Below are 25,598 nucleotides of genomic sequence, written 5' to 3'. Positions count from 1 at the left end.
CTGGCCCTCTACCTGAATCCCCGGGTGGTGGGCCCGGTGCTCCAGGTCAGAGCCGGGGGTGCTGAGCTGCCCCTCAGCCCTGGGCAAGATCCTGGGGAGAGACCTGGGCGACGTCTGGGCAGGAGGCCGTGGTGGTGGGGAGCCCTTCATACCCAGACTCTTCCGGAGCCTGTGCTGGCCTTCCACAGTGTGGCACACCAGCCCCTCACTTGGGGAGCTGGCATGAGTGTCCTGGTTCCCCGGATCCTGCGGTGTCTGGCTCTGCAATGACAGTGACCGGCAGCCGGCCCGGCCCGGAGGTCTCAGAGCCCTGCCTGGCCAGGACCACTCCTGCTTCTGCCCCACTCGACCGTCTGCTGCCTGATCAGACTGGGACCTTGGTCATCTCAGTCACCCGGGAGGCAAGAGACACACCCTAGGGCATGGGCGCCACCTCGGGCAGCAGGGCCCTGCCCCGGTTCTCCACATCCCAGCCAGCCCGCTTGGACCCAGGTTGGTGACGTGATCGGCCCCCCAGGCCTCTGACCCTTCCTCAGCCTGCTCTTGCTTGAGGCAGGACCCCCCCAACATGACTGCCCCACCGCCACCAGTCAGGAAGGGGCTGTGGGGCCACCCGGGTGGGGTCTGAGTGGTGGCCTGGCCTGGGCGGGCCTGCCCTGGGCCTCCCTGTGTTACCTTTCGGTCCCTCTGGCCAAAAGGCCAGAGGCGCCTGGGGTGAGACCCGACCCACTGTCGGCACTGTTGGCAAAGGCCGTTGCTGCGGGCTTTCCGGGGGCCGCGACCTCGGGATCTTGGGATGCAACAAAACATGTCTGAGCTGAGCTGAGTTCACCAGCCAAGTAGGTTGAGAAGTGTCCTTCTCTACACAGTGGGTGCCTGGTGACCTGGGTCCCAAGTTCTGTTGGGCTCTGTTGCCAGGGAAGTGAGGTCACTTCCTGGGGTCCCCTTCCCCAAGCTTCCTCCTTACACAAAGCTCCCCAAGGGCCTCTCTGGGCTGCTGATGGCTCACTTCCCACCCCATGCCATGTCCACCCAGTGACACCAACACGGCCCCTCCTATAGCCCTGGGGAGGCCTGGATGCAGCCAGGGTCACAGCTCTGATGACACAGCTGGCTTCAGACCCGGCTCCCCCGCCAGCAGTGCTGTCACCCTGGACAAGCCACCTGCTTCTCAGGGTCTCCCCAATCCCCCATCGGCGCAGTGGGGATCATTCTGGACCCGGCTTCCTAGGAAAGCCATCATGTCTCTAGAACCACAAACACCTACTGCACCTGTCACCTCTGCGGGCTGGCATCACAGGGAGCTCATGCACAGACTCAGCAAAGGAAGGGCCCCACAGAGGGCTGGTGTGCAGGCCAAGGAGTGTGCAGGCCCAGGACTGTGCAGACGAGGCATTGTGCGGGCCCAGGAGAGGGCAGGCCTAGGAGTGTGCAGGGACAGAAGTGTGCAGGCCCAGGAGTGTGCAGGGCCAGTAGTGTTCAGGCCCCGGAGAGTGCAGGAAAGGTGAGGGCCATCACAGGAGAGGGCAGGGCCAAATGGGGCAGGCCAAGGAGTGTGCAGGACAAGGAGTTTGTAGGCCGAGGAGTATGCGGTCACAGGAGTGAGCAGGCCCAGGTGTGTGCAGTCCTTGGAGTGTGCAGGCCCAGGAGAGGGCATGCCCTGGAATGTGCAGGCCCAGGAGTGTGTAGGTACAGGAGGGAGCAGGCCCAGGAGTTTGCAGACGAAGGAGTGTGTAGGGACAGATGCGAGCAGGCCCTGGAGTGTGCAGCGCCAGGAGTGTGCTGGTCCATGAGAGGGTCGGCCGAAGTGGGGGCTGGCCCGGGATAGGGCAGGGCCAGGGGTGTGTAGGTCAAGACTGTGCTTGCCCAGGATTATACAGTCCCAGGAGTGAGCATGTACAGGAGTGTGCAGGCCCAGGAGTGTAGAAGCCCAGGTTCGTGCAGGCCCAGGTGTGCGCAGGTCCAGGAGCATGCAGGCCCAGGTGTGTGCAGTCCCAGGAGAGTGCAGGCCCTGGAGAGGACAGGCCCTCGAATGTGCAGGCCCAGGAGTGTGCAGGCCAAGCAGTGAGCACCCCCAGGCGTGTGCAGACTCTGGAGTGTGCAGAGACAGGGGTGTGCAGGCCCAGGAATGTACAGGTTAGGGCTGTGCAGGCCTAGCAGTGTTCAGGCCCAGGAGTGTGCAAAATCAGGAGTATACAGGCCCAGGTGTGTTCAGGCTGAAGATTGTGCATGTCCTGGAGTGTGCAGGCCCATGAGTGTGCAATCCAGGAGTGTGCGGGCCCAGTAGTGTGCAAGCCAGGGCCAGAGAAGGCCCATGCCAGGGAAGGCCCAGGAGTGTACATATCCAGGGGTGTGCAGGCCCATGAGTGTGCAGGCCGTGAGTGTGCACTCGAGGGATTGTGCGGGCCCAGGAGAGGGCAGGCCCAGCAGTGTGCAGGCCCAGGAGTGTGCAGACACAGGAGGGATCAGTCACAGGAGTGTGCAGATCCAGGAGTATACAGGCCCAGGTGTGTGCAGGCCCAACCTTGTGCAGGCCCAGGAGTGTGCAGACAGAGGAGTGTGCAGGCCAAGGAGGGTGCAGGCCCAGGCCAGGGCAGGCCTAAGAGGGTACAGACCCTGGAGTGTGCAGGCCCAGGAGTATGCATGCCCAGGGCTGTGAGTCCCAGCAGTGTTCAGGCCCAGGAGTGTGCAGAATCAGGAGTATACAGGCCCAGGTGTGTTCAGGCTCAAGATTGTGCCTGTCCTGGAGTGTGCAGGCCCATGAGTGTGCAATCAAGGAGTGTGCGGGTCCAGTAGTGTGCAAGCCCAGGCCAGAGAAGGCCCATGCCAGGGAAGGCCCAGGAGTGTACAGATCCAGGATTGTGCTGGCCCAGGAGTGTGCATGCGCAGGACTGTGCAGGCACAGGAGGGAGCAGGCCGAGGAGGGTGCAGTCCCAGGTGTGTGCAGGCACAAGTGTGAGCAGGCCCAGTATTGTGAAGGCCCAGGAATGAACAGGTCCAGGAGAGGGCCGGCCGAATTGGGGGCAGGCCCAGGAGAGGGAAGGCCCAGAAGCGTGCAGGTCTAGGAGTGTGCAGACGAGGGATTGTGTGGGCCCAGGAGAAGGCAGGCCCAGGAGTGTGCAGGGCAGAAGTGTGCAGGCCCAAGAGTGTGCAGGGCCAGTCATGTTCAGGCCCAGGAGTGTGTAGGACCTGTGAGGGCCGTCACAGGAGAGGGCAGTGCCAAATGGGGCAGGCCAAGGAGTGTGCAGGACCAGGAGTTTGTAGGCCGAGGAGTATGCAGTCACAGGAGTGAGCAGGTACAAGAGTGTGCAGGCCCAGTAGGGTAGAAGCCCAGGTTCGTGCAGACCCAGGTGTGCGCAGGTCCAGGAGCGTGCAGACCCAGGAGTGTGCAGACACAATATGGAACAGGCCCAGGAGTGTGCAGGCTAAAGGGTGTGCATACCCAGGACTGTGCAGGCCCAGGAATGTGCAGACACTGGAGGGAGCAGGCACACTAGTGTACTGGCACAGGAGTGTACAGCCCAGGTGTATGCAGGCTCTGGGATATACAGACCCAGGAGTGTGCAGTCCCAGGATTGTGGAGACAGAGGAGTGTGCAGGCCCAGGATGGTGCAGTTCCAGGAGTGTGCAGGCCCAGGCCAGGGCAGGCCCAGGAGTGTGTAGGCACAGGAGGAAGCAGGCCGAGGAGTCTGCAGTCCCAGGTGTGTGCAAGCACAAGTGGGAGCAGGCCCAGTAGTGTGCAGGCCCAAGAGTGTGCAGGTCCAGGAGAGGGCCGGCCGAATTGGGGGCAGGCCCAGGAGAGGGAAGGCGCAGGAGTGTGCAGGCCCAGGAGTGTGCACATGAGGGATTGTGCGGGCCCAGGAGAGGGCAGGCCCAGGAGTGTGCAGGGCCAGAAGTGTGCAGGCCCAACAGTGTGCAGGGCCTGTAGTGTAAAGGCCCAGGAGCGTGCAGGACTAGGAGATTGCCGGCCCAGGGGTATGTAGTCACAGGAGAGAGCAGGTTAAGGAGTGAGCAGGTACTGAACTTTGCAGGCCCAGGAGTGTACAGTCCTAGGTTCGTGGAGGCCCAGCTTTGCGCAGGTACAGGAGTGTGCATGGCCATTAGTGTCCAGGCCCAGGCCAGGACAGGACCAGGAGTGTCCAGTCTCAGGAGTGTGCAGGGCCAGGAGTGTGTAGGCGCACAAGTGTTTTGTCCCAGAAGTGTGACGGCACACGAGTGTGCAGGCCCAGGAGTGTGAAGACACTGGAGTGTGCAGAGACAGGTGTGTGCAGGCCCAGGAGTGTGCCGGCACAGGTGGGAACAGGGCTAGGAGTGTGCAGGCATACATGGGAGCAGACCCAGGAGTGTACAAGCCCAGGTTCATGCAGGCCCAAGTGTGCGCAGGTCCAGGAGTGTGAAGGCCCAGGTGTCTGCTGTCCCAGGAGTGTGCAGGTCCTGAAGTTTGCAGGCCCAGGAGTGTGCAGGCCCAGGAGTGTGCAGACAAAGCATTGTGCAGGCCAAGGAGGGTGCAGGCCCATGAGTGCACAGGCCCAGGAGTGTGCAGGCCCAGGCGTGTGCAGACTCCGGAGTGTGCAGAGACAGGAGTGTGCAGGCCCAGGTTTGTACAGGCCTAGGGCTGTGCAGGCCCAGCAGTGTTCAGGCCCAGGAGTGTGCAAAATCAGGAGTACACAGGCCCAGGTGTGTTCAGGCTCAAGGTTGTGCATGTCCTGGAGTGTGCAAGCCCATGACTGTGCAATCCATGAGTGTGTGGGCCCAGTAGTGTGCAAGCCCAGGCCAGAGAAGGCCCATGCCAGGGAAGGCCCAGGAGTGTACAGATCCAGGAGTGTGCAGGTCCAGGATTGTGCATGCCCAGGAGTGTGCAGGCACAGGAGGGAGCCGAATAAGGAGTGTGAAGGCCCAAGAATGTACAGGTCCAGGAGAGGGCTGGCCGAATTGGGGGCAGGCCCAGGAGAGGGAAGGCCCAGAAGAGTGCAGGCCAGGGGTGTGCAGATGAGGGATTGTGTGGGCCCAGGTGAAGGCAGGCCCTGGAGTGTGCAGGGCCAGTAGTGTTCAGGCCCTGGAGTGTGCAGGAAAGGTGAGGGCCATCACAGGAGAGGGCAGGGCCAAATGGGGCAGGCCAAGGGGTGTGCAGGACCAGGAGTTTGTAGGCCGAGGAGTATGCAGTCACAGGAGTGAGCAGGCTCAGGTGTGTGCAGTCCTTGGAGTGTGCAGGCCCAGGAGAGGGCATGCCCTGGAATGTGCAGGCCCAGGAGTGTGTAGGTACAGAGTGTGCAAGCCCAGGAGTTAATAGGCCGATGTTCGTGCAGGCCCTGTTGTGCAGAGGTCCAGGAGAGTGCAGGCCCTGGTGTGTGCAGTCCCAGGAGTCTGCAGGCCCTGGATTGTGCAGGCCCAGGAGTGTGTAGGTACAGGAGGGAGGATACCCAGGAGTTTGCAGGCCTAGGAGTGTGTAGGGATAGATGCGTACAGGCCCTGTATTGTGCAGTCCCAGGAGTGTGCAGGCTTGTGAGAGTGTCGGACGAGGGGGCGCTGGCCTGGGATACGGCAGGGCCAGGGGTGTGTATGCCGAAGACTGTGCTTGCCCAGCAGTATGCAGTCACAGGAGGGAGCAGACCGAGTAGTGAGCAGACCCAGGTGTGTGCAGGCACAAGTGGGAGCAGTCCCAGTAGTGTGCAGGCCCAAGAGTATGTGGGTCCAGGGGAGGGCCGGCCGAGTTGCGGGCAGGCCCAGGAGAAGGCAGGCCCAGGAGTGTGCAGGGCCAGAAGTGTGCATGCCCAAGAGTGTGCAGGGCCAGTAGTGTTAAGGCCCAGGAGTGTGCAGGACAGGTGAGGGCCATCACAGCAGAGGGCAGGGACAAATTGGGCAGTGCCAGGATTGTGCAGGACCTGAAGTTTGCAGGCCCAGGAGTATGCAGTCACAGGAGGGAGCAGGTAAAAGAGTGTGCAGGCCCAGGTGTGTACATGCCCAGGATCATGCAGGCCCAGGTGTGCGCAGGTCCAGGAGTGTGCAGGCCCAGGTGTGTGAAGACACCGGTGTGTGCAGAGACAGGAGTGTGCAGGCCCAGGAGTGTATATGCCCAGGGCTGTGCAGGCCTTCCAGCGTTCCGCCCCAGGAGTGTGCCGGGACATGTGGGAACAGGCCTAGGGTTAGGCAGGCATAGATGGGAGCAAGCCCAGGATTGTACAAGCCCAGGTTAATGCCGGCCCAGGTGTGCACAGGTCCAGGAGTGTGTAGGCCCTGGTGTGTGCTGTCCCAGGAGTGTACCGGCCCATGTGTGCGCAGGCCCTGGAGTTTGCAGACACCGGAGTGTGCAGACAGGGGTGTGCATGCCCAGGAGTGTACAGGCCTAGGAGAGTGCAAGCCCAGGAGTGTGCACACAAGGGATTGTGCGGGCCCAGGACAGGGCAGGTCCATGTGTGCGCAGGTCCAGGAGTGTGCAGGCCCAGGTGTATGCAGTTCCAGGATTGTGCAGGCCCAGGAGAGGGCAGGCCCATGGGTGTGCACACGAGGGATTGTGAGGGCCCAGGATAAGTCAGGCCCTGCAATGTGCAGGGCAAGAAGTATGCAGGCCCAAGAATGTGCAGACAGAGGAGTGTGCAGGCCAAGGAGGGTGCAGGCCCAGACCATTGCAGGTCCAGGAGTGTACAGGCCCAGGAGTGTGCTATCCCAGCAGTGTCCAGGCCCAGTTGTTTGCAGGTCTATGAGTGTACATGCCCAGGCATGTGTAGTCCCAGGTGTGTACAGGCCCAGATAGGGCAGGCCCCGGTGCCTGCAGGCCCAGGAGTTGCAGGCCCAGGTGTGTGCAGACACCGGAGTGTGCAGAGACAGGAGTGTGTAGGCCCAGGATTGTACAGGCAAAGGACTGTGCAGGCCAAGCCATGTGCAGCCCCAGGAATGTGCCGGCAGAGATGGGAACAAGCCTAGGAGTGTACAGGCATATGTGGTAGAAGGCCCGGGAGTGTACAAGCCAAGGTTGACGCAGGCCCTGGTGTGCGTAGGTCCAGGGTTGTGTAGGCCCATGTGTCTGCTGTCCCAGGAGTATGCGGGCCCAGCAGAGGGCAGGCCCTGGAGTGTGTAGGCCCAGGATTGTGCAGGCACAAGTGGGAGCAGGACCAGTAGTATGCAGGCCCAAGAGTGTGCAGGTCCAGGCGAGGGTCGGGCGAATTGGGGGCAGGCCCATTAGGGGGAAGTCCCAGGAGTGTGCAGGCCAAGGAGTGTGCACACGAGGGAATGTGTGGGCCCAGGAGAAGTTAGGCCCAGCAGTGTGCAGGGCCAGAAGTGTTCAGGCCTAGGAGTGTGCAGACAGAGGAGTGTGCAGGACAAGGAGGGTGCAGGCCCAGGCCAGGGTAGGCCCAGGAGTGTACAGGCCCGGGAGTGTGTCGGCACAGCAGTGTGCAATCTCAGGAGGGAACAGGTGCAGGAGTGTTCAAGGCCAGCAGTGTGCAGGCCCAGGAGTGTGCACACACAGGAGGGAGGAGGCACACGGGTGTGCTGGCCAGGAGTGTACAGGCCCGTGTTTGTGGAGGCCCGGGAGTGTACAGGCCCAGGAGTGTGCAGGCCCAGGCGTGTGCAGACTCCGGAGTGTGCAGAGACAGGGGTGTGCAGGTCCAGGAATGTACAGGCCTAGGGCTGTGCAGGCCCAGCAGTGTTCCGGCCCAGGAGTGTGCAAAATCAGGAGTAAACAGGCCCAAGTGTGTTCAGGCTCAAGATTGTGCCTGTGGAGTGTGCAGGCCCATGAGTGTGCAATCCAGGAGTTTGCGGGCCCAGTAGTGTGCGAGCCCAGGCCAGAGAAGGCCATTGCCAGGGAAGGCCCAGGAGTGTACAGATCCAGGAGTGTGCAGGCCCAGGAGTGTGCATGCGCAGGACTGTGCAGGCACAGGAGGGAGCAGGCCGAGGAATGTGAAGTCCCAGGTGTGTGCAGGCACAAGTGGGAGCAGGCCCAGTAGTGTGAAGGCCCAGGAATATACAGGTCCAGGAGAGGGCCGGCCGAATTTCGGGCAGGCCCAGGAGAGGGAAGGCCCAGAAGCGTGCAGACCCAGGAGTGTGCAGACGAGGGATTGTGTGGGCCCAGGAGAAGGCAGGCCCAGGAGTGTGCAGGGCCAGAAGTGTGCAGGCCCAAGAGTGTGCAGGACCAGTCAAGTTCAGGCCCAGGAGTGTGCAGGACCGGTGAGGGCCGTCACAGGAGAGGGCAGGGCCAAATGGGGCAGGCCAAGGAGTGTGCAGGACCAGGAGTTTGTAGGCCGAGGAGTATGCAGTCACAGGTGTGAGCAGGTACAAGAGTGTGCAGGCCCAGTAGGGTACAGGCCCAGGTTCGTGCAGACCCAGGTGTGCGCAGGCCCAGGAGAGGGCCGGCCAAATGGGGAGCAGGCCCAGGAGAGGGAAGGCCCAGGAGTGTGCAGGCCCTGGAGTGTGCACACGATGGATTGTGCGGGCCCAGCAGTGTGCAGGCCCAGGAGTGTGCAGACATAGGAGTGCGCAGGACAAGGAGGGTGCAGGCCCAGGCCAGGTTAGGCCCAGGACTGTACAGGCCCGGGAGTGTGTCGGCACAGCAGTGTGCAATCACAGGATGGAACAGGTGCAGGAGTGTTCAAGGTTAGCAGTGTGCAGGCCCAGGAGTGTGCACACACAGGAGGGAGGAGGCACACGAGTGTGCTGGCCAGGAGTGTACAGGCCTGTGTGTGTGTGTAGGCCCAGGAGTGTACAGGCCCAGGTGTGTGCAGGCTGTGGGATGTGCAGGCCCAGGAGTGTGCAGGCCCAGGAGTGTGCAGGCCCAGGAGTGTGCAGAGAGAAGGGTGTGCAAGCCCAGGTGGGTGCAGACCCAGGAGTGTGCAGGCCAAAGAGAGCGCAAGCCCTAGAAGTGTGCCGGCCAGGAGTGCACAGGTCCAGGAGAGGGCCGGCCGAATTGGGGGAAGGCCCAGGAGAGGGAAGGCCCAGGAGTGTGCAGGTTCATGAGAGGGTCGGCCGAGGTGTGGGCTGGCCTGGGATAGGGCAGGGCCAGATGTGTGTAGGCCCAAGACTGTGCTTGCCTAGGAATATGCAGTCACAGGAGGGAGCAGGCCCAGCAGTGTGCAGGCCAAGTAGAGTGCAGGCCCAGGCCTGTGCAGTCCCAGGTGTGTGCAGGCCCAGGAGAGGGCAGGACCCGGTGTGTGCAGGCCCAGGAGTTGCAGACCCAGGTGTGTGCAGACACCGGCGTGTGCAGAGACAGGAGTGTGTAGGCCCAGGATTGTACAGGCCAAGGGCTGTGCAGGCCAAGCCATGTGCAGCCCCAGGAATGTGCTGGCACAGATGGGAACAAGCCTAGGAGTGTACGGGCATATGTGGGAGAAGGCCTGGGAGTGTACAAGCCAAGGTTCATGCAGTCCCAGGTGTGCGTAGGTCCAGGATTGTGTAGGCCCAGGTGTCTGCTGTCCCAGGAGTATGCGGGCCCAGCAGAGGGCAGGCCCTGGAGTGTGTAGGCCCAGGATTGTGCAGGCACAAGTGGGAGCAGGACCAGCAGTGTGCAGGCCCAAGAGTGTGCAGGTCCAGGAGAGGGCCGGGCGACTTGGGGGCAGGCCCATTAGAGGGAAGTCCCAGGAGTGTGCAGGCCAAGTAGTGTGCACACGAGGGATTGTGCGGGCCCAGGGGAAGGTAGGCCCAGCAGTGTGCAGGGCCAGAAGTGTTCAGGCCCAGGTTCGTGCAGGCCCAGGTGTGCGCAGGTCCAGAGCATGCAGGCCCAGGTTTTTGCAGTCCCAGGAGTGTGCAGGCCCTGGAGAGGACAGGCCCTCGAATGTGCAGGCCCAGGAGTGTGCAGGCCAAGCAGTGAGCACCCCCAGGAGTGTGTAGGCCCAGGAGTGTACAGGCCCAGGAGTGTGCAGCCCCAGGCGTGTGCAGACTCCGGAGTGTGCAGAGACAGGGGTGTGCAGGCCCAGGACTGTACAGGTTAGGGCTGTGCAGGCCTAGCAGTGTTCAGGCCCAGGATTGGGCAAAATCAGGAATATACAGGCCCAGGTGTGTTCAGGCTCAAGATTGTGCATGTCCTGGAGTTTGCAGGCCCATGAGTGTGCAGGCCCAGAAGTGTGCAGATTCAATACGGAACCGGCCCGGGAGTGTACAGGCCCAGGTTCCTGCAGGCCCCGGTGTGCGTAGATCCAGGATTGTGCAGGTCCAAGAGTGTGCAGGCCCAGTTGTGTGCAGGCCCAGGAATGTGCAGGCCCTGTCGACCCTAGAGGGCAGGATGCCGTGACCAGAGGAGGCGCTCTCTAGGACTGGGGGCGGAGGCCGGGAGAGCAGGCGGTTGGAGAGCCGGTGGTGAGGGCTGGAAAGGGGCAGAGCTGCACCAACCAGGTGTGCGGACCTGAGGGCGTGAGGCTGGGCGGCCTGCCGAGGGTGTTCCTGCAGCAGTGCTGGCCCTGGGTGAGGATGTGGTGGGACCAGGGCTGAGCCAGCGGGGCAGAAGGAGGAGGAGCGGGGAGGAGGGCGCCAGAGGGTGCACAGTGGACCGGTCACTGGGCATCTGCAGGTTTGGAGGCGCTCTGCTGTGTGGGGCTCCAGGCCTCCCTGGGTCTGGGGACGTGGGTGTGATGTGACTCGGAAGGAGGCCGGGTGCGCTTCGGACAGCACCCGCCATCTCTCCCACCCAGGCCCAGTGCTCATGGTCGTGTTGCAGCCTCAGTTTTCCGTCCACTGTCCCAGCAACCCCTTGGTGGTATTCTGAGCAGAGGCAGAGGGTGAGAGTCCTGACTTGGCTTTCCTTCCCTGTGTTTCCAAGTCCACACTCATTCCGCAAGTCGCACGACAGGCCAAGAAATCGGGAGACGCGGTGTCGGGGTAAAGAATAGTGAGTTTATTTGGAAAGGCAGCTGACCGAGAAGATGGCAGGCTAATGTCCTGGAGAGCCACCTTCTCCGAGTGAGACTTCAGGCTCCTTTTACACTCGAAAGGAGAGGGGTTGTGGGTGGTTGGTGCAAAGTCCTTGGTGCAGGAATTCTTTGTTTTTGCAGTTGTGGGTCAGCTCATGGGGCCCCTGTAAAGCCTCTAACAAAACAAATGTTACTTTCTGTTCTGCAGCTTGTTGTGTGTATAGGAGAGGAAAAGAGCTCTTATCCTGAAGGCTGAGAGCCTTGAGAACAGGCTCTGCTGTCAATTTCAGGCTGAAGGCAACATTGTTTTACAAAAGGGGCAGAGCTGGTAAGACAGCCTGGAAAACAGCAGAGGGTTAAAGGAAAAAGAACAGATCTAATAGGCAGTCAGATTTGGTCTTTTCTGTTACACCTGCTGCCCCAGCAGGGCTGGCCTCAGGGAGGAAGGGCGCCCCTCCGGCCCCCGAGAGCCACCTGCAGAGGGTGGGGAAGGCAGGGAGGGGGTCTGCCCTGCTGGAGAGGTAAACTAGACATGGCTGATACATGGACAGTGAGTGCAAAGTTAGAAAACCTCTGGGTTTTCCCTCTTTAGGGAGGGAGAGGGAGGCTCAGCATAGGTCCTTGAGCTTCCGCGAGAAAAGTGGCTCTCAGCCCAGGTCGGCTGCGGGCGCCTCTGGGGTTGTCACACCTGAGGGGCCCTCTGTGGACGGGTCCTGTGTTCTTGGCACTGACGTGGATTTTCCTCCTCTTCTTCCCCAAGGGGCGGTAGTGGCTCCGGGGGCAGCTTCCAGCCGATCACGGCCATCCTGCTGCCCTCATGCAAGCTGGCCCTGCACGCCCGGCAGCTGGACGTCAGACTGCAGCTGGACTACGTCTCCGCCTCGCAGGTAAGAGGAGCCCCGCTGCTTCCCTGCGGGCCGGCAAGGGGGTCCCTCGGGAGGGGTTTCGGTTGGGGGCTCCTGGCTAGACGCCGCAGCCGTGTGAGTGGCACCGTTGGGGTGAAGGAGGCTGGTGCCAGGGACAGGGCAGGCCCAGGAGTGTGCAGGCCCAGGAGTGTGCATGCCCAGGAGTGTGCAGGCAAAGGAGGGAGCAGGCCCAGTAGTGTGCAGGCCAAGTAGAGTGCAGGTCCAGAAGTGTGCAGGCCCAGGCGTGTACAGACTCCGGAGTGTGCAGAGACAGGAGTGTGCAGGCCCAGAATTGTACAGGCCTAGGGCTGTGCAGGCCCAGTAGTGTTCAGGCCCAGGAGTGTGCAACATCAGGAGTATACAGGTCCAGGTGTGTTCAGGCTCAAGATTGTGCATGTCCTGGAGTGTGCAGGCCCATGAGTGTGCAATCCAGGAGTGTGCAGGCCCAGTAGTGTGCAAGCCAGGGCCAGAGAAGGCCCATGCCAGGGAAGGCCCAGGAGTGTACAGATCCAGGAGTGTGCAGGCCCAGGAGTGTGCATGCCCAGGAGTGTCCAGAGGAGGGGTTTGAGGCTGTGGTGGGATGTCCTTCACAGGCATAAATAGCGTAAAGAGCAAAAAACTACATGATAGTGATGGTCGGACAGCATGGGAATGCACTTAATGTTCCTGAAATGCACAATTTAAAAGGGAAGAAAATCTGTATTTTATTACAGGAGGTGGAAAATTGAAAAATATAGGATGCCATAAATGATGTAAAACAAATAAAGTAAACTAAAGAAAAACAAGACAAAAGCAAATTCAGGGGTAGGGAAGTCAACTTCGGGTAGGGGAGGGGATTTATGGTGGGATTTTGGCAAGGTGTAGGAGGGTGCAGAGGGGCACAGCCCTAGTGGGTGATGATGCCTAAAATGGTTCTCCAATGCCCAGCAGCCCAGGTGCAGGTGCAGGAACTGCAGGCTTCTCAGGAGCAGCAAGATCAGCAGGAGCTGCAGGCTCTTCAGGAGTGGCAAGATCAGCAGGAGCGGCAGGCTCTTCAGGAGCTGCAGGCTCTTCAGGATCGGCTAGAGCAGCAGGAACGGCAGGCGATTCAGGAGCGGCGGGCTCTTCAGGAATGGCAGGCTCTTCAGGAGCCGTGGGCTCTTCAGGAGCGGCTAGATCAGCAGGAGAGGCAGGCTCTTCAGGAGAGGCAGGCTCTTCAGGAGCGGCTAGATCAGCAGGAACGGCGGGCTCTTCAGGAGCGGCTAGATCAGCAGGAATGGCGGGCTCTTCAGGAGTGTCTAGATCAGCAGGAACGGCAGGCGCTTCAGGAGCGGCGGGCTCTTCAGGAATGGCAGGCTCTTCAGGAGCCGTGGGCTCTTCAGGAGCGGCTAGATCAGCAGGAACGGCGGGCTCTTCAGGAGCAGCTAGATCAGCAGGAATGGCAGGCTCTTCATATGCAGTTGGAGCAGCAGGATCTTCATGTTCAGCAGGAGCAGCTGGAGGGAGTTCGCGGTCTCCTGCTGGACCCTGGTGGTCCTGTTGTTGTTCTCTGGCGTCTTCCCCTGCCCCTGCCTGCTCTGGACCTGTAACTGTTGGACGTGGAGAGAGCTTTAAGTCTAGTGGTTGTGCTCAGGCACAACCTGGAAAAAGGTACCCACGTGGCTCCCTTTCCACGTGCCTTTTCAAGGACAGAAATCTTCCCAGAGCTTTGCAGACAGCTCCCACCGAGCAAGTGCCCACAGGCACTTGTTCTGTGACTGAATTCTTCCAGACAGGTGGTCTGAGGCCCGTCTTTGTTCTGGTCCCAACAGCAGACTTTGGGAATGCCTCCCTGTGTGGCCCAGCCCTCCGCCCTCCCTCACCTACACACCCGCACCGGCCCTGCCCTTCTCACCTTTGGGCTGTGCTTCGGGGGGCTCCTGGCCCTCTACCTGAATCCCCGGGTGGTCGGCCCGGTGCTCCAGGTCAGAGCCGGGGGTGCTGAGCTGCCCCTCAGCCCTGGGCAAGATCCTGGGGAGAGACCTAGGCGACGTCTGGGCAGGAGGCCGTGGTAGTGGGGAGCCCTTCATACCCAGACTCTTCCGGAGCCTGTGCTGGCCTTCCACAGTGTGGCACACCAGCCCCTCACTTGGGGAGCTGGCATGAGTGTCCTGGTTCCCCGGATCCTGCGGTGTCTGGCTCTGCAATGACAGTGACCGGCAGCCGGCCCGGCCCGGAGGTCTCAGAGCCCTGCCTGGCCAGGACCACTCCTGCTTCTGCCCCACTCGACCGTCTGCTGCCTGATCAGACTGGGACCTTGGTCATCTCAGTCACCCGGGAGGCAAGAGACACACCCTAGGGCATGGGCGCCACCTCGGGCAGCAGGGCCCTGCCCCGGTTCTCCACATCCCAGCCAGCCCGCTTGGACCCAGGTTGGTGACGTGATCGGCCCCCCAGGCCTCTGACCCTTCCTCAGCCTGCTCTTGCTTGAGGCAGGACCCCCCCAACATGACTGCCCCACCGCCACCAGTCAGGAAGGGGCTGTGGGGCCACCCGGGTGGGGTCTGAGTGGTGGCCTGGCCTGGGCGGGCCTGCCCTGGGCCTCCCTGTGTTACCTTTCGGTCCCTCTGGCCAAAAGGCCAGAGGCGCCTGGGGTGAGACCCGACCCACTGTCGGCACTGTTGGCAAAGGCCGTTGCTGCGGGCTTTCCGGGGGCCGCGACCTCGGGATCTTGGGATGCAACAAAACATGTCTGAGCTGAGCTGAGTTCACCAGCCAAGTAGGTTGAGAAGTGTCCTTCTCTACACAGCGGGTGCCTGGTGACCTGGGTCCCAAGTTCTGTTGGGCTCTGTTGCCAGGGAAGTGAGGTCACTTCCTGGGGTCCCCTTCCCCAAGCTTCCTCCTTACACAAAGCTCCCCAAGGGCCTCTCTGGGCTGCTGATGGCTCACTTCCCACCCCATGCCATGTCCACCCAGTGACACCAACACGGCCCCTCCTATAGCCCTGGGGAGGCCTGGATGCAGCCAGGGTCACAGCTCTGATGACACAGCTGGCTTCAGACCCAGCTCCCCCGCCAGCAGTGCTGTCACCCTGGACAAGCCACCTGCTTCTCAGGGTCTCCCCAATCCCCCATCGGCGCAGTGGGGATCATTCTGGACCCGGCTTCCTAGGAAAGCCATCATGTCTCTAGAACCACAAACACCTACTGCACCTGTCACCTCTGCGGGCTGGCATCACAGGGAGCTCATGCACAGACTCAGCAAAGGAAGGGCCCCACAGAGGGCTGGTGTGCAGGCCAAGGAGTGTGCAGGCCCAGGACTGTGCAGACGAGGCATTGTGCGGGCCCAGGAGAGGGCAGGCCTAGGAGTGTGCAGGGACAGAAGTGTGCAGGCCCAGGAGTGTGCAGGGCCAGTAGTGTTCAGGCCCCGGAGAGTGCAGGAAAGGTGAGGGCCATCACAGGAGAGGGCAGGGCCAAATGGGGCAGGCCAAGGAGTGTGCAGGACAAGGAGTTTGTAGGCCGAGGAATATGCGGTCACAGGAGTGAGCAGGCCCAGGTGTGTGCAGTCCTTGGAGTGTGCAGGCCCAGGAGAGGGCATGCCCTGGAATGTGCAGGCCCAGGAGTGTGTAGGTACAGGAGGGAGCAGGCCCAGGAGTTTGCAGACGAAGGAGTGTGTAGGGACAGATGCGAGCAGGCCCTGGAGTGTGCAGCGCCAGGAGTGTGCTGGTCCATGAGAGGGTCGGCCGAAGTGGGGGCTGGCCCGGGATAGGGCAGGGCCAGGGGTGTGTAGGTCAAGACTGTGCTTGCCCAGGATTATACAGTCCCAGGAGTGAGCATGTACAGGAGTGTGCAGGCCCAGGAGTGTAGAAGCCCAGGTTCGTGCAGGCCCAGGTGTGCGCAGGTCCAGGAGCATGCAGGCCCAGGTGTGTGCAGTCCCAGGAGAGTGCAGGCCCTGGAGAGGACAGGCCCTCGAATGTGCAGGCCCAGGAGTGTGCAGGCCAAGCAGTGAGCACCCCCAGGCGTGTGCAGACTCTGGAGTGTGCAGAGACAGGGGTGTGCAGGCCCAGGAATGTACAGGTTAGGGCTGTGCAGGCCTACCAGTGTTCAGGCCCAGGAGTGTGCAAAATCAGGAGTATACAGGCCCAGGTGTGTTCAGGCTGAAGATTGTGCATGTCCTGGAGTGTGCAGGCCCATGAGTGTGCAATCCAGGAGTGTGCGGGCCCAGTAGTGTGCAAGCCAGGGCCAGAGAAGGCCCATGCCAGGGAAGGCCCAGGAGTGTACATATCCAGGGGTGTGCAGGCCCATGAGTGTGCAGGCCCTGAGTGTGCACTCGAGGGATTGTGCGGGCCCAGGAGAGGGCAGGCCCAGCAGTGTGCAGGCCCAGGAGTGTGCAGACACAGGAGGGATCAGTCACAGGAGTGTGCAGATCCAGGAGTATACAGGCCCAGGTGTGTGCAGGCCCAACCTTGTGCAGGCCCAGGAGTGTGCAGACAGAGGAGTGTGCAGGCCAAGGAGGGTGCAGGCCCAGGCCAGGGCAGGCCTAAGAGGGTACAGACCCTGGAGTGTGCAGGCCCAGGAGTATGCATGCCCAGGGCTGTGAGTCCCAGCAGTGTTCAGGCCCAGGAGTGTGCAGAATCAGGAGTATACAGGCCCAGGTGTGTTCAGGCTCAAGATTGTGCCTGTCCTGGAGTGTGCAGGCCCATGAGTGTGCAATCAAGGAGTGTGCGGGTCCAGTAGTGTGCAAGCCCAGGCCAGAGAAGGCCCATGCCAGGGAAGGCCCAGGAGTGTACAGATCCAGGATTGTGCTGGCCCAGGAGTGTGCATGCGCAGGACTGTGCAGGCACAGGAGGGAGCAGGCCGAGGAGGGTGCAGTCCCAGGTGTGTGCAGGCACAAGTGTGAGCAGGCCCAGTATTGTGAAGGCCCAGGAATGAACAGGTCCAGGAGAGGGCCGGCCGAATTGGGGGCAGGCCCAGGAGAGGGAAGGCCCAGAAGCGTGCAGGTCTAGGAGTGTGCAGACGAGGGATTGTGTGGGCCCAGGAGAAGGCAGGCCCAGGAGTGTGCAGGGCAGAAGTGTGCAGGCCCAAGAGTGTGCAGGGCCAGTCATGTTCAGGCCCAGGAGTGTGTAGGACCTGTGAGGGCCGTCACAGTAGAGGGCAGGGCCAAATGGGGCAGGCCAAGGAGTGTGCAGGACCAGGAGTTTGTAGGCCGAGGAGTATGCAGTCACAGGAGTGAACAGGTACAAGAGTGTGCAGGCCCAGTAGGGTAGAAGCCCAGGTTCGTGCAGACCCAGGTGTGCACAGGTCCAGGAGCGTGCAGACCCAGGAGTGTGCAGACACAATATGGAACAGGCCCAGGAGTGTGCAGGCTAAAGGGTGTGCATACCCAGGACTGTGCAGGCCCAGGAATGTGCAGACACTGGAGGGAGCAGGCACACTAGTGTACTGGCACAGGAGTGTACAGCCCAGGTGTATGCAGGCTCTGGGATATACAGACCCAGGAGTGTGCAGTCCCAGGATTGTGGAGACAGAGGAGTGTGCAGGCCCAGGATGGTGCAGTTCCAGGAGTGTGCAGGCCCAGGCCAGGGCAGGCCCAGGAGTGTGTAGGCACAGGAGGAAGCAGGCCGAGGAGTCTGCAGTCCCAGGTGTGTGCAAGCACAAGTGGGAGCAGGCCCAGTAGTGTGCAGGCCCAAGAGTGTGCAGGTCCAGGAGAGGGCCGGCCGAATTGGGGGCAGGCCCAGGAGAGGGAAGGCGCAGGAGTGTGCAGGCCCAGGGGTGTGCACATGAGGGATTGTGCGGGCCCAGGAGAGGGCAGGCCCAGGAGTGTGCAGGGCCAGAAGTGTGCAGGCCCAACAGTGTGCAGGGCCTGTAGTGTAAAGGCCCAGGAGCGTGCAGGACTAGGAGATTGCAGGCCCAGGTGTATGTAGTCACAGGAGAGAGCAGGTTAAGGAGTGAGCAGGTACTGAACTTTGCAGGCCCAGGAGTGTACAGTCCTAGGTTCGTGAAGGCCCAGGTTTGCGCAAGTACAGGAGTGTGCATGGCCATTAGTGTCCAGGCCCAGGCCAGGACAGGACCAGGAGTGTCCAGTCTCAGGAGTGTGCAGGGCCAGGAGTGTGTAGGCGCACAAGTGTTTTGTCCCAGAAGTGTGACGGCACACGAGTGTGCAGGCCCAGGAGTGTGAAGACACTGGAGTGTGCAGAGACAGGTGTGTGCAGGCCCAGGAGTGTGCCGGCACAGGTGGGAACAGGGCTAGGAGTGTGCAGGCATACATGGGAGCAGACCCAGGAGTGTACAAGCCCAGGTTCATGCAGGCCCAAGTGTGCGCAGGTCCAGGAGTGTGAAGGCCCAGGTGTCTGCTGTCCCAGGAGTGTTCAGGTCCTGAAGTTTGCAGGCCCAGGAGTGTGCAGACAAAGCATTGTGCAGGCCAAGGAGGGTGCAGGCCCATGAGTGCACAGGCCCAGGAGTGTGCAGGCCCAGGCGTGTGCAGACTCCGGAGTGTGCAGAGACAGGAGTGTGCAGGCCCAGGTTTGTACAGGCCTAGGGCTGTGCAGGCCCAGCAGTGTTCAGGCCCAGGAGTGTGCAAAATCAGGAGTACACAGGCCCAGGTGTGTTCAGGCTCAAGGTTGTGCATGTCCTGGAGTGTGCAAGCCCATGACTGTGCAATCCATGAGTGTGTGGGCCCAGTAGTGTGCAAGCCCAGGCCAGAGAAGGCCCATGCCAGGGAAGGCCCAGGAGTGTACAGATCCAGGAGTGTGCAGGCCCAGGATTGTGCATGCCCAGGAGTGTGCAGGCACAGGAGGGAGCCGAATAAGGAGTGTGAAGGCCCAAGAATGTACAGGTCCAGGAGAGGGCTGGCCGAATTGGGGGCAGGCCCAGGAGAGGGAAGGCCCAGAAGAGTGCAGGCCAGGGGTGTGCAGATGAGGGATTGTGTGGGCCCAGGTGAAGGCAGGCCCTGGAGTGTGCAGGGCCAGTAGTGTTCAGGCCCTGGAGTGTGCAGGAAAGGTGAGGGCCATCACAGGAGAGGGCAGGGCCAAATGGGGCAGGCCAAGGGGTGTGCAGGACCAGGAGTTTGTAGGCCGAGGAGTATGCAGTCACAGGAGTGAGCAGGCTCAGGTGTGTGCAGTCCTTGGAGTGTGCAGGCCCAGGAGAGGGCATGCCCTGGAATGTGCAGGCCCAGGAGTGTGTAGGTACAGAGTGTGCAAGCCCAGGAGTTAATAGGCCGATGTTCGTGCAGGCCCTGTTGTGCAGAGGTCCAGGAGAGTGCAGGCCCTGGTGTGTGCAGTCCCAGGAGTCTGCAGGCCCTGGATTGTGCAGGCCCAGGAGTGTGTAGGTACAGGAGGGAGGATACCCAGGAGTTTGCAGGCCTAGGAGTGTGTAGGGATAGATGCGTACAGGCCCTGTATTGTGCAGTCCCAGGAGTGTGCAGGCTTGTGAGAGTGTCGGACGAGGGGGCGCTGGCCTGGGATACGGCAGGGCCAGGGGTGTGTATGCCGAAGACTGTGCTTGCCCAGCAGTATGCAGTCACAGGAGGGAGCAGACCGAGTAGTGAGCAGACCCAGGTGTGTGCAGGCACAAGTGGGAGCAGTCCCAGTAGTGTGCAGGCCCAAGAGTATGTGGGTCCAGGGGAGGGCCGGCCGAGTTGCGGGCAGGCCCAGGAGAAGGCAGGCCCAGGAGTGTGCAGGGCCAGAAGTGTGCATGCCCAAGAGTGTGCAGGGCCAGTAGTGTTAAGGCCCAGGAGTGTGCAGGACAGGTGAGGGCCATCACAGCAGAGGGCAGGGACAAATTGGGCAGTGCCAGGATTGTGCAGGACCTGAAGTTTGCAGGCCCAGGAGTATGCAGTCACAGGAGGGAGCAGGTAAAAGAGTGTGCAGGCCCAGGTGTGTACATGCCCAGGATCATGCAGGCCCAGGTGTGCGCAGGTCCAGGAGTGTGCAGGCCCAGGTGTGTGAAGACACCGGTGTGTGCAGAGACAGGAGTGTGCAGGCCCAGGAGTGTATATGCCCAGGGCTGTGCAGGCCTTCCAGCGTTCCGCCCCAGGAGTGTGCCGGGACATGTGGGAACAGGCCTAGGGTTAGGCAGGCATAGATGGGAGCAAGCCCAGGATTGTACAAGCCCAGGTTAATGCCGGCCCAGGTGTGCACAGGTCCAGGAGTGTGTAGGCCCTGGTGTGTGCTGTCCCAGGAGTGTACCGGCCCATGTGTGCGCAGGCCCTGGAGTTTGCAGACACCGGAGTGTGCAGAGACAGGGGTGTGTAGGCCCAGGATTGTACAGGCCAAGGGCTGTGCAGGCCAAGCCATGTGCAGCCCCAGGAATGTGCTGGCACAGATGGGAACAAGCCTAGGAGTGTACGGGCATATGTGGGAGAAGGCCTGGGAGTGTACAAGCCAAGGTTCATGCAGTCCCAGGTGTGCGTAGGTCCAGGATTGTGTAGGCCCAGGTGTCTGCTGTCCCAGGAGTATGCGGGCCCAGTAGAGGGCAGGCCCTGGAGTGTGTAGGCCCAGGATTGTGCAGGCACAAGTGGGAGCAGGACCAGCAGTGTGCAGGCCCAAGAGTGTGCAGGTCCAGGAGAGGGCCGGGCGACTTGGGGGCAGGCCCATTAGAGGGAAGTCCCAGGAGTGTGCAGGCCAAGTAGTGTGCACACGAGGGATTGTGCGGGCCCAGGGGAAGGTAGGCCCAGCAGTGTGCAGGGCCAGAAGTGTTCAGGCCCAGGTTCGTGCAGGCCCAGGTGTGCGCAGGTCCAGAGCATGCAGGCCCAGGTTTTTGCAGTCCCAGGAGTGTGCAGGCCCTGGAGAGGACAGGCCCTCGAATGTGCAGGCCCAGGAGTGTGCAGGCCAAGCAGTGAGCACCCCCAGGAGTGTGTAGGCCCAGGAGTGTACAGGCCCAGGAGTGTGCAGCCCCAGGCGTGTGCAGACTCCGGAGTGTGCAGAGACAGGGGTGTGCAGGCCCAGGACTGTACAGGTTAGGGCTGTGCAGGCCTAGCAGTGTTCAGGCCCAGGATTGGGCAAAATCAGGAATATACAGGCCCAGGTGTGTTCAGGCTCAAGATTGTGCATGTCCTGGAGTTTGCAGGCCCATGAGTGTGCAGGCCCAGAAGTGTGCAGATTCAATACGGAACCGGCCCGGGAGTGTACAGGCCCAGGTTCCTGCAGGCCCCGGTGTGCGTAGGTCCAGGAGTGTGCAGGTCCAAGAGTGTGCAGGCCCAGTTGTGTGCAGGCCCAGGAATGTGCAGGCCCTGTCGACCCTAGAGGGCAGGATGCCGTGACCAGAGGAGGCGCTCTCTAGGACTGGGGGCGGAGGCCGGGAGAGCAGGCGGTTGGAGAGCCGGTGGTGAGGGCTGGAAAGGGGCAGAGCTGCACCAACCAGGTGTGCGGACCTGAGGGCGTGAGGCTGGGCGGCCTGCCGAGGGTGTTCCTGCAGCAGTGCTGGCCCTGGGTGAGGATGTGGTGGGACCAGGGCTGAGCCAGCGGGGCAGAAGGAGGAGGAGCGGGGAGGAGGGCGCCAGAGGGTGCACAGTGGACCGGTCACTGGGCATCTGCAGGTTTGGAGGCGCTCTGCTGTGTGGGGCTCCAGGCCTCCCTGGGTCTGGGGACGTGGGTGTGATGTGACTCGGAAGGAGGCCGGGTGCGCTTCGGACAGCACCCGCCATCTCTCCCACCCAGGCCCAGTGCTCATGGTCGTGTTGCAGCCTCAGTTTTCCGTCCACTGTCCCAGCAACCCCTTGGTGGTATTCTGAGCAGAGGCAGAGGGTGAGAGTCCTGACTTGGCTTTCCTTCCCTGTGTTTCCAAGTCCACACTCATTCCGCAAGTCGCACGACAGGCCAAGAAATCGGGAGACGCGGTGTCGGGGTAAAGAATAGTGAGTTTATTTGGAAAGGCAGCTGACCGAGAAGATGGCAGGCTAATGTCCTGGAGAGCCACCTTCTCCGAGTGAGACTTCAGGCTCCTTTTACACTCGAAAAGAGAGGGGTTGTGGGTGGTTGGTGCAAAGTCCTTGGTGCAGGAATTCTTTGTTTTTGCAGTTGTGGGTCAGCTCATGGGGCCCCTGTAAAGCCTCTAACAAAACAAATGTTACTTTCTGTTCTGCAGCTTGTTGTGTGTATAGGAGAGGAAAAGAGCTCTTATCCTGAAGGCTGAGAGCCTTGAGAACAGGCTCTGCTGTCAATTTCAGGCTGAAGGCAACATTGTTTTACAAAAGGGGCAGAGCTGGTAAGACAGCCTGGAAAACAGCAGAGGGTTAAAGGAAAAAGAACAGATCTAATAGGCAGTCAGATTTGGTCTTTTCTGTTACACCTGCTGCCCCAGCAGGGCTGGCCTCAGGGAGGAAGGGCGCCCCTCCGGCCCCCGAGAGCCGCCTGCAGAGGGTGGGGAAGGCAGGGAGGGGGTCTGCCCTGCTGGAGAGGTAAACTAGACATGGCTGATACATGGACAGTGAGTGCAAAGTTAGAAAACCTCTGGGTTTTCCCTCTTTAGGGAGGGAGAGGGAGGCTCAGCATAGGTCCTTGAGCTTCCGCGAGAAAAGTGGCTCTCAGCCCAGGTCGGCTGCGGGCACCTCTGGGGTTGTCACACCTGAGGGGCCCTCTGTGGACGGGTCCTGTGTTCTTGGCACTGACGTGGATTTTCCTCCTCTTCTTCCCCAAGGGGCGGTAGTGGCCCCGGGGGCAGCTTCCAGCCGATCACGGCCATCCTGCTGCCCTCATGCAAGCTGGCCCTGCACGCCCGGCAGCTGGACGTCAGGCTGCAGCTGGACTACGTCTCCGCCTCGCAGGTAAGAGGAGCCCCGCTGCTTCCCTGGGGGCCGGCAAGGGGGTCCCTCGGGAGGGGTTTCGGTTGGGGGCTCCTGGCTAGACGCCGCAGCCGTGTGAGTGGCACCGTTGGGGTGAAGGAGGCTGGTGCCAGGGACAGGGCAGGCCCTGGAGTGTGCAGGCCCAGGAGTGTGCATGCCCAGGAGTGTGCAGGCAAAGGAGGGAGCAGGCCCAGTAGTGTGCAGGCCAAGTAGAGTGCAGGCCCAGAAGTGTGCAGGCCCAGGTGTGTACAGACTCCGGGGTGTGCAGAGACAGGAGTGTGCAGGCCCAGAATTGTACAGGCCTAGGGCTGTGCAGGCCCAGCAGTGTTCAGGCCCAGGAGTGTGCAAAATCAGGAGTATACAGGCCCAGGTGTGTTCAGGCTCAAGATTGTGCAAGTCCTGGAGTGTGCAGGCCCATGAGTGTGCAATCCAGGAGTGTGCAGGCCCAGTAGTGTGCACACACAGGAGGGAGGAGGCACACGATTGTGCTGGCCTGGAGTGTACAGGCCTGTGTGTGTGTGTAGGCCCAGGAGTGTACAGGCCCAGGTGTGTGCAGGCCCAGGAGTGTGCAGGCCCAGGATTGTTTAGGCCCAGGAGTGTGCAGAGAGAAGAGTGTGCAAGCCCAGGTTGGTGCAGACCCAGAAGCGTGCAGGCCTAGGAGAGCGCAGGCCCTGGAGTGTGCAGGCCAGGAGTGTGCAGGTCCAGGAGAGGGCCGGCCGAATTGGGGGCAGGCCCAGGAGTGTACAGGCCCAGGAGTGTGCTGACACAGTAGGGATCAGTCACAGGAGTGTGCAGGTCCAGGAGTATACAGGCCCAGGTGTGTGCAGGCCCAACATTGTGCAGGCCCAGGAGTGTGCAGGCCCAGGTATGTGCAGGCCCAGGCCATGGCAGGCCCAGGAGGGTACAGACCCTGGAGTGTGCAGACCCAGGAGTATGCATGCCCAGGGCTGTGAGGCCCAGCATTTTTCAGGCCCTGGAGTGTACAGAATCAGGTGTATACAGGCCAAGGTGTGTTAATGCCCAAGATTGTGCAGGTCCTGTTGTGTGCAGACCCATGAGTGTGCAGTTCGAGCAGTGTGCAGGCCCAGTAGTGTTCAGGCCCAGGAGTGTGCAACATCAGGAGTATACAGGTCCAGGTGTGTTCAGGCTCAAGATTGTGCCTGTCCTGGAGTGTGCAGGCCCATGAGTGTGCAATCAAGGAGTGTGCGGGTCCAGTAGTGTGCAAGCCCGGGCCAGAGAAGGCCCATGCCAGGGAAGGCCCAGGAGTGTACAGATCCAGGATTGTGCTGGCCCAGGAGTGTGCATGCGCAGGACTGTGCAGGCACAGGAGGGAGCAGGCCGAGGAGGGTGCAGTCCCAGGTGTGTGCAGGCACAAGTGTGAGCAGGCCCAGTATTGTGAAGGCCCAGGAATGAACAGGTCCAGGAGAGGGCCGGCCGAATTGGGGGCAGGCCCAGGAGAGGGAAGGCCCAGAAGCGTGCAGGTCTAGGAGTGTGCAGACGAGGGATTGTGTGGGCCCAGGAGAAGGCAGGCCCAGGAGTGTGCAGGGCAGAAGTGTGCAGGCCCAAGAGTGTGCAGGGCCAGTCATGTTCAGGCCCAGGAGTGTGTAGGACCTGTGAGGGCCGTCACAGGAGAGGGCAGTGCCAAATGGGGCAGGCCAAGGAGTGTGCAGGACCAGGAGTTTGTAGGCCGAGGAGTATGCAGTCACAGGAGTGAGCAGGTACAAGAGTGTGCAGGCCCAGTAGGGTAGAAGCCCAGGTTCGTGCAGACCCAGGTGTGCGCAGGTCCAGGAGCGTGCAGACCCAGGAGTGTGCAGACACAATATGGAACAGGCCCAGGAGTGTGCAGGCTAAAGGGTGTGCATACCCAGGACTGTGCAGGCCCAGGAATGTGCAGACACTGGAGGGAGCAGGCACACTAGTGTACTGGCACAGGAGTGTACAGCCCAGGTGTATGCAGGCTCTGGGATATACAGACCCAGGAGTGTGCAGTCCCAGGATTGTGGAGACAGAGGAGTGTGCAGGCCCAGGATGGTGCAGTTCCAGGAGTGTGCAGGCCCAGGCCAGGGCAGGCCCAGGAGTGTGTAGGCACAGGAGGAAGCAGGCCGAGGAGTCTGCAGTCCCAGGTGTGTGCAAGCACAAGTGGGAGCAGGCCCAGTAGTGTGCAGGCCCAAGAGTGTGCAGGTCCAGGAGAGGGCCGGCCGAATTGGGGGCAGGCCCAGGAGAGGGAAGGCGCAGGAGTGTGCAGGCCCAGGAGTGTGCACATGAGGGATTGTGCGGGCCCAGGAGAGGGCAGGCCCAGGAGTGTGCAGGGCCAGAAGTGTGCAGGCCCAACAGTGTGCAGGGCCTGTAGTGTAAAGGCCCAGGAGCGTGCAGGACTAGGAGATTGCCGGCCCAGGGGTATGTAGTCACAGGAGAGAGCAGGTTAAGGAGTGAGCAGGTACTGAACTTTGCAGGCCCAGGAGTGTACAGTCCTAGGTTCGTGGAGGCCCAGCTTTGCGCAGGTACAGGAGTGTGCATGGCCATTAGTGTCCAGGCCCAGGCCAGGACAGGACCAGGAGTGTCCAGTCTCAGGAGTGTGCAGGGCCAGGAGTGTGTAGGCGCACAAGTGTTTTGTCCCAGAAGTGTGACGGCACACGAGTGTGCAGGCCCAGGAGTGTGAAGACACTGGAGTGTGCAGAGACAGGTGTGTGCAGGCCCAGGAGTGTGCCGGCACAGGTGGGAACAGGGCTAGGAGTGTGCAGGCATACATGGGAGCAGACCCAGGAGTGTACAAGCCCAGGTTCATGCAGGCCCAAGTGTGCGCAGGTCCAGGAGTGTGAAGGCCCAGGTGTCTGCTGTCCCAGGAGTGTGCAGGTCCTGAAGTTTGCAGGCCCAGGAGTGTGCAGGCCCAGGAGTGTGCAGACAAAGCATTGTGCAGGCCAAGGAGGGTGCAGGCCCATGAGTGCACAGGCCCAGGAGTGTGCAGGCCCAGGCGTGTGCAGACTCCGGAGTGTGCAGAGACAGGAGTGTGCAGGCCCAGGTTTGTACAGGCCTAGGGCTGTGCAGGCCCAGCAGTGTTCAGGCCCAGGAGTGTGCAAAATCAGGAGTACACAGGCCCAGGTGTGTTCAGGCTCAAGGTTGT

The 25,598-nt window shown here is 61.4% G+C and overlaps 2 protein-coding genes and 1 long non-coding RNA gene across 5 annotated transcripts in view; 2 read left to right on the top strand and 1 right to left on the bottom strand.

Moving 5' to 3' along the window:
• The first annotated feature begins 214 nt into the window (after nt 1-214).
• LOC140690099 (uncharacterized) lies at nt 215-11,692 on the top strand. The gene is made up of 3 exons (XR_012065277.1): nt 215-492; nt 11,044-11,163; nt 11,596-11,692. It is a non-coding gene; the product is annotated as an uncharacterized lncRNA (long non-coding RNA).
• LOC140690085 (uncharacterized) lies at nt 8,629-19,779 on the bottom strand. Its single transcript, XM_072951609.1, has 2 exons — nt 18,660-19,779; nt 8,629-8,829 (listed from the first exon to the last, which is right to left on the bottom strand). The coding sequence occupies exon 1, from the start codon at nt 19,745-19,747 to the stop codon at nt 18,707-18,709; it is 1,041 nt and encodes a 346-aa protein (XP_072807710.1). The 5' UTR covers nt 19,748-19,779; the 3' UTR covers nt 8,629-8,829; nt 18,660-18,706.
• The window catches only part of LOC140690079 (uncharacterized), a 40,607-nt gene continuing 28,861 nt past the window's right edge, over nt 13,853-25,598 (top strand). The window contains exons 1-4 of one of the 3 annotated variants that reach the window (XM_072951601.1): nt 13,894-14,130; nt 21,354-21,440; nt 21,781-21,900; nt 22,333-22,459. In XM_072951601.1, coding sequence (XP_072807702.1) covers nt 22,390-22,459 — 70 coding nt within the window. In that variant the 5' untranslated portion in view covers nt 13,894-14,130; nt 21,354-21,440; nt 21,781-21,900; nt 22,333-22,389. Of the gene's footprint in view, nt 14,131-21,353; nt 21,441-21,780; nt 21,901-22,332; nt 22,460-25,598 lie in introns of all 3 variants that reach the window. The other 2 variants (XM_072951599.1, XM_072951600.1) reach the window with 2 other exon arrangements.

The sequence above is a fragment of the Vicugna pacos genome, chromosome 28 (genome assembly GCF_048564905.1).
Source record: "Vicugna pacos chromosome 28, VicPac4, whole genome shotgun sequence".
In the NCBI taxonomy this organism is placed as follows: domain Eukaryota; kingdom Metazoa; phylum Chordata; class Mammalia; order Artiodactyla; family Camelidae; genus Vicugna; species Vicugna pacos.
The sequence above is the reverse complement of the archived record's forward strand: the minus strand, read 5'-3'. Positions and strand labels throughout refer to the sequence as shown.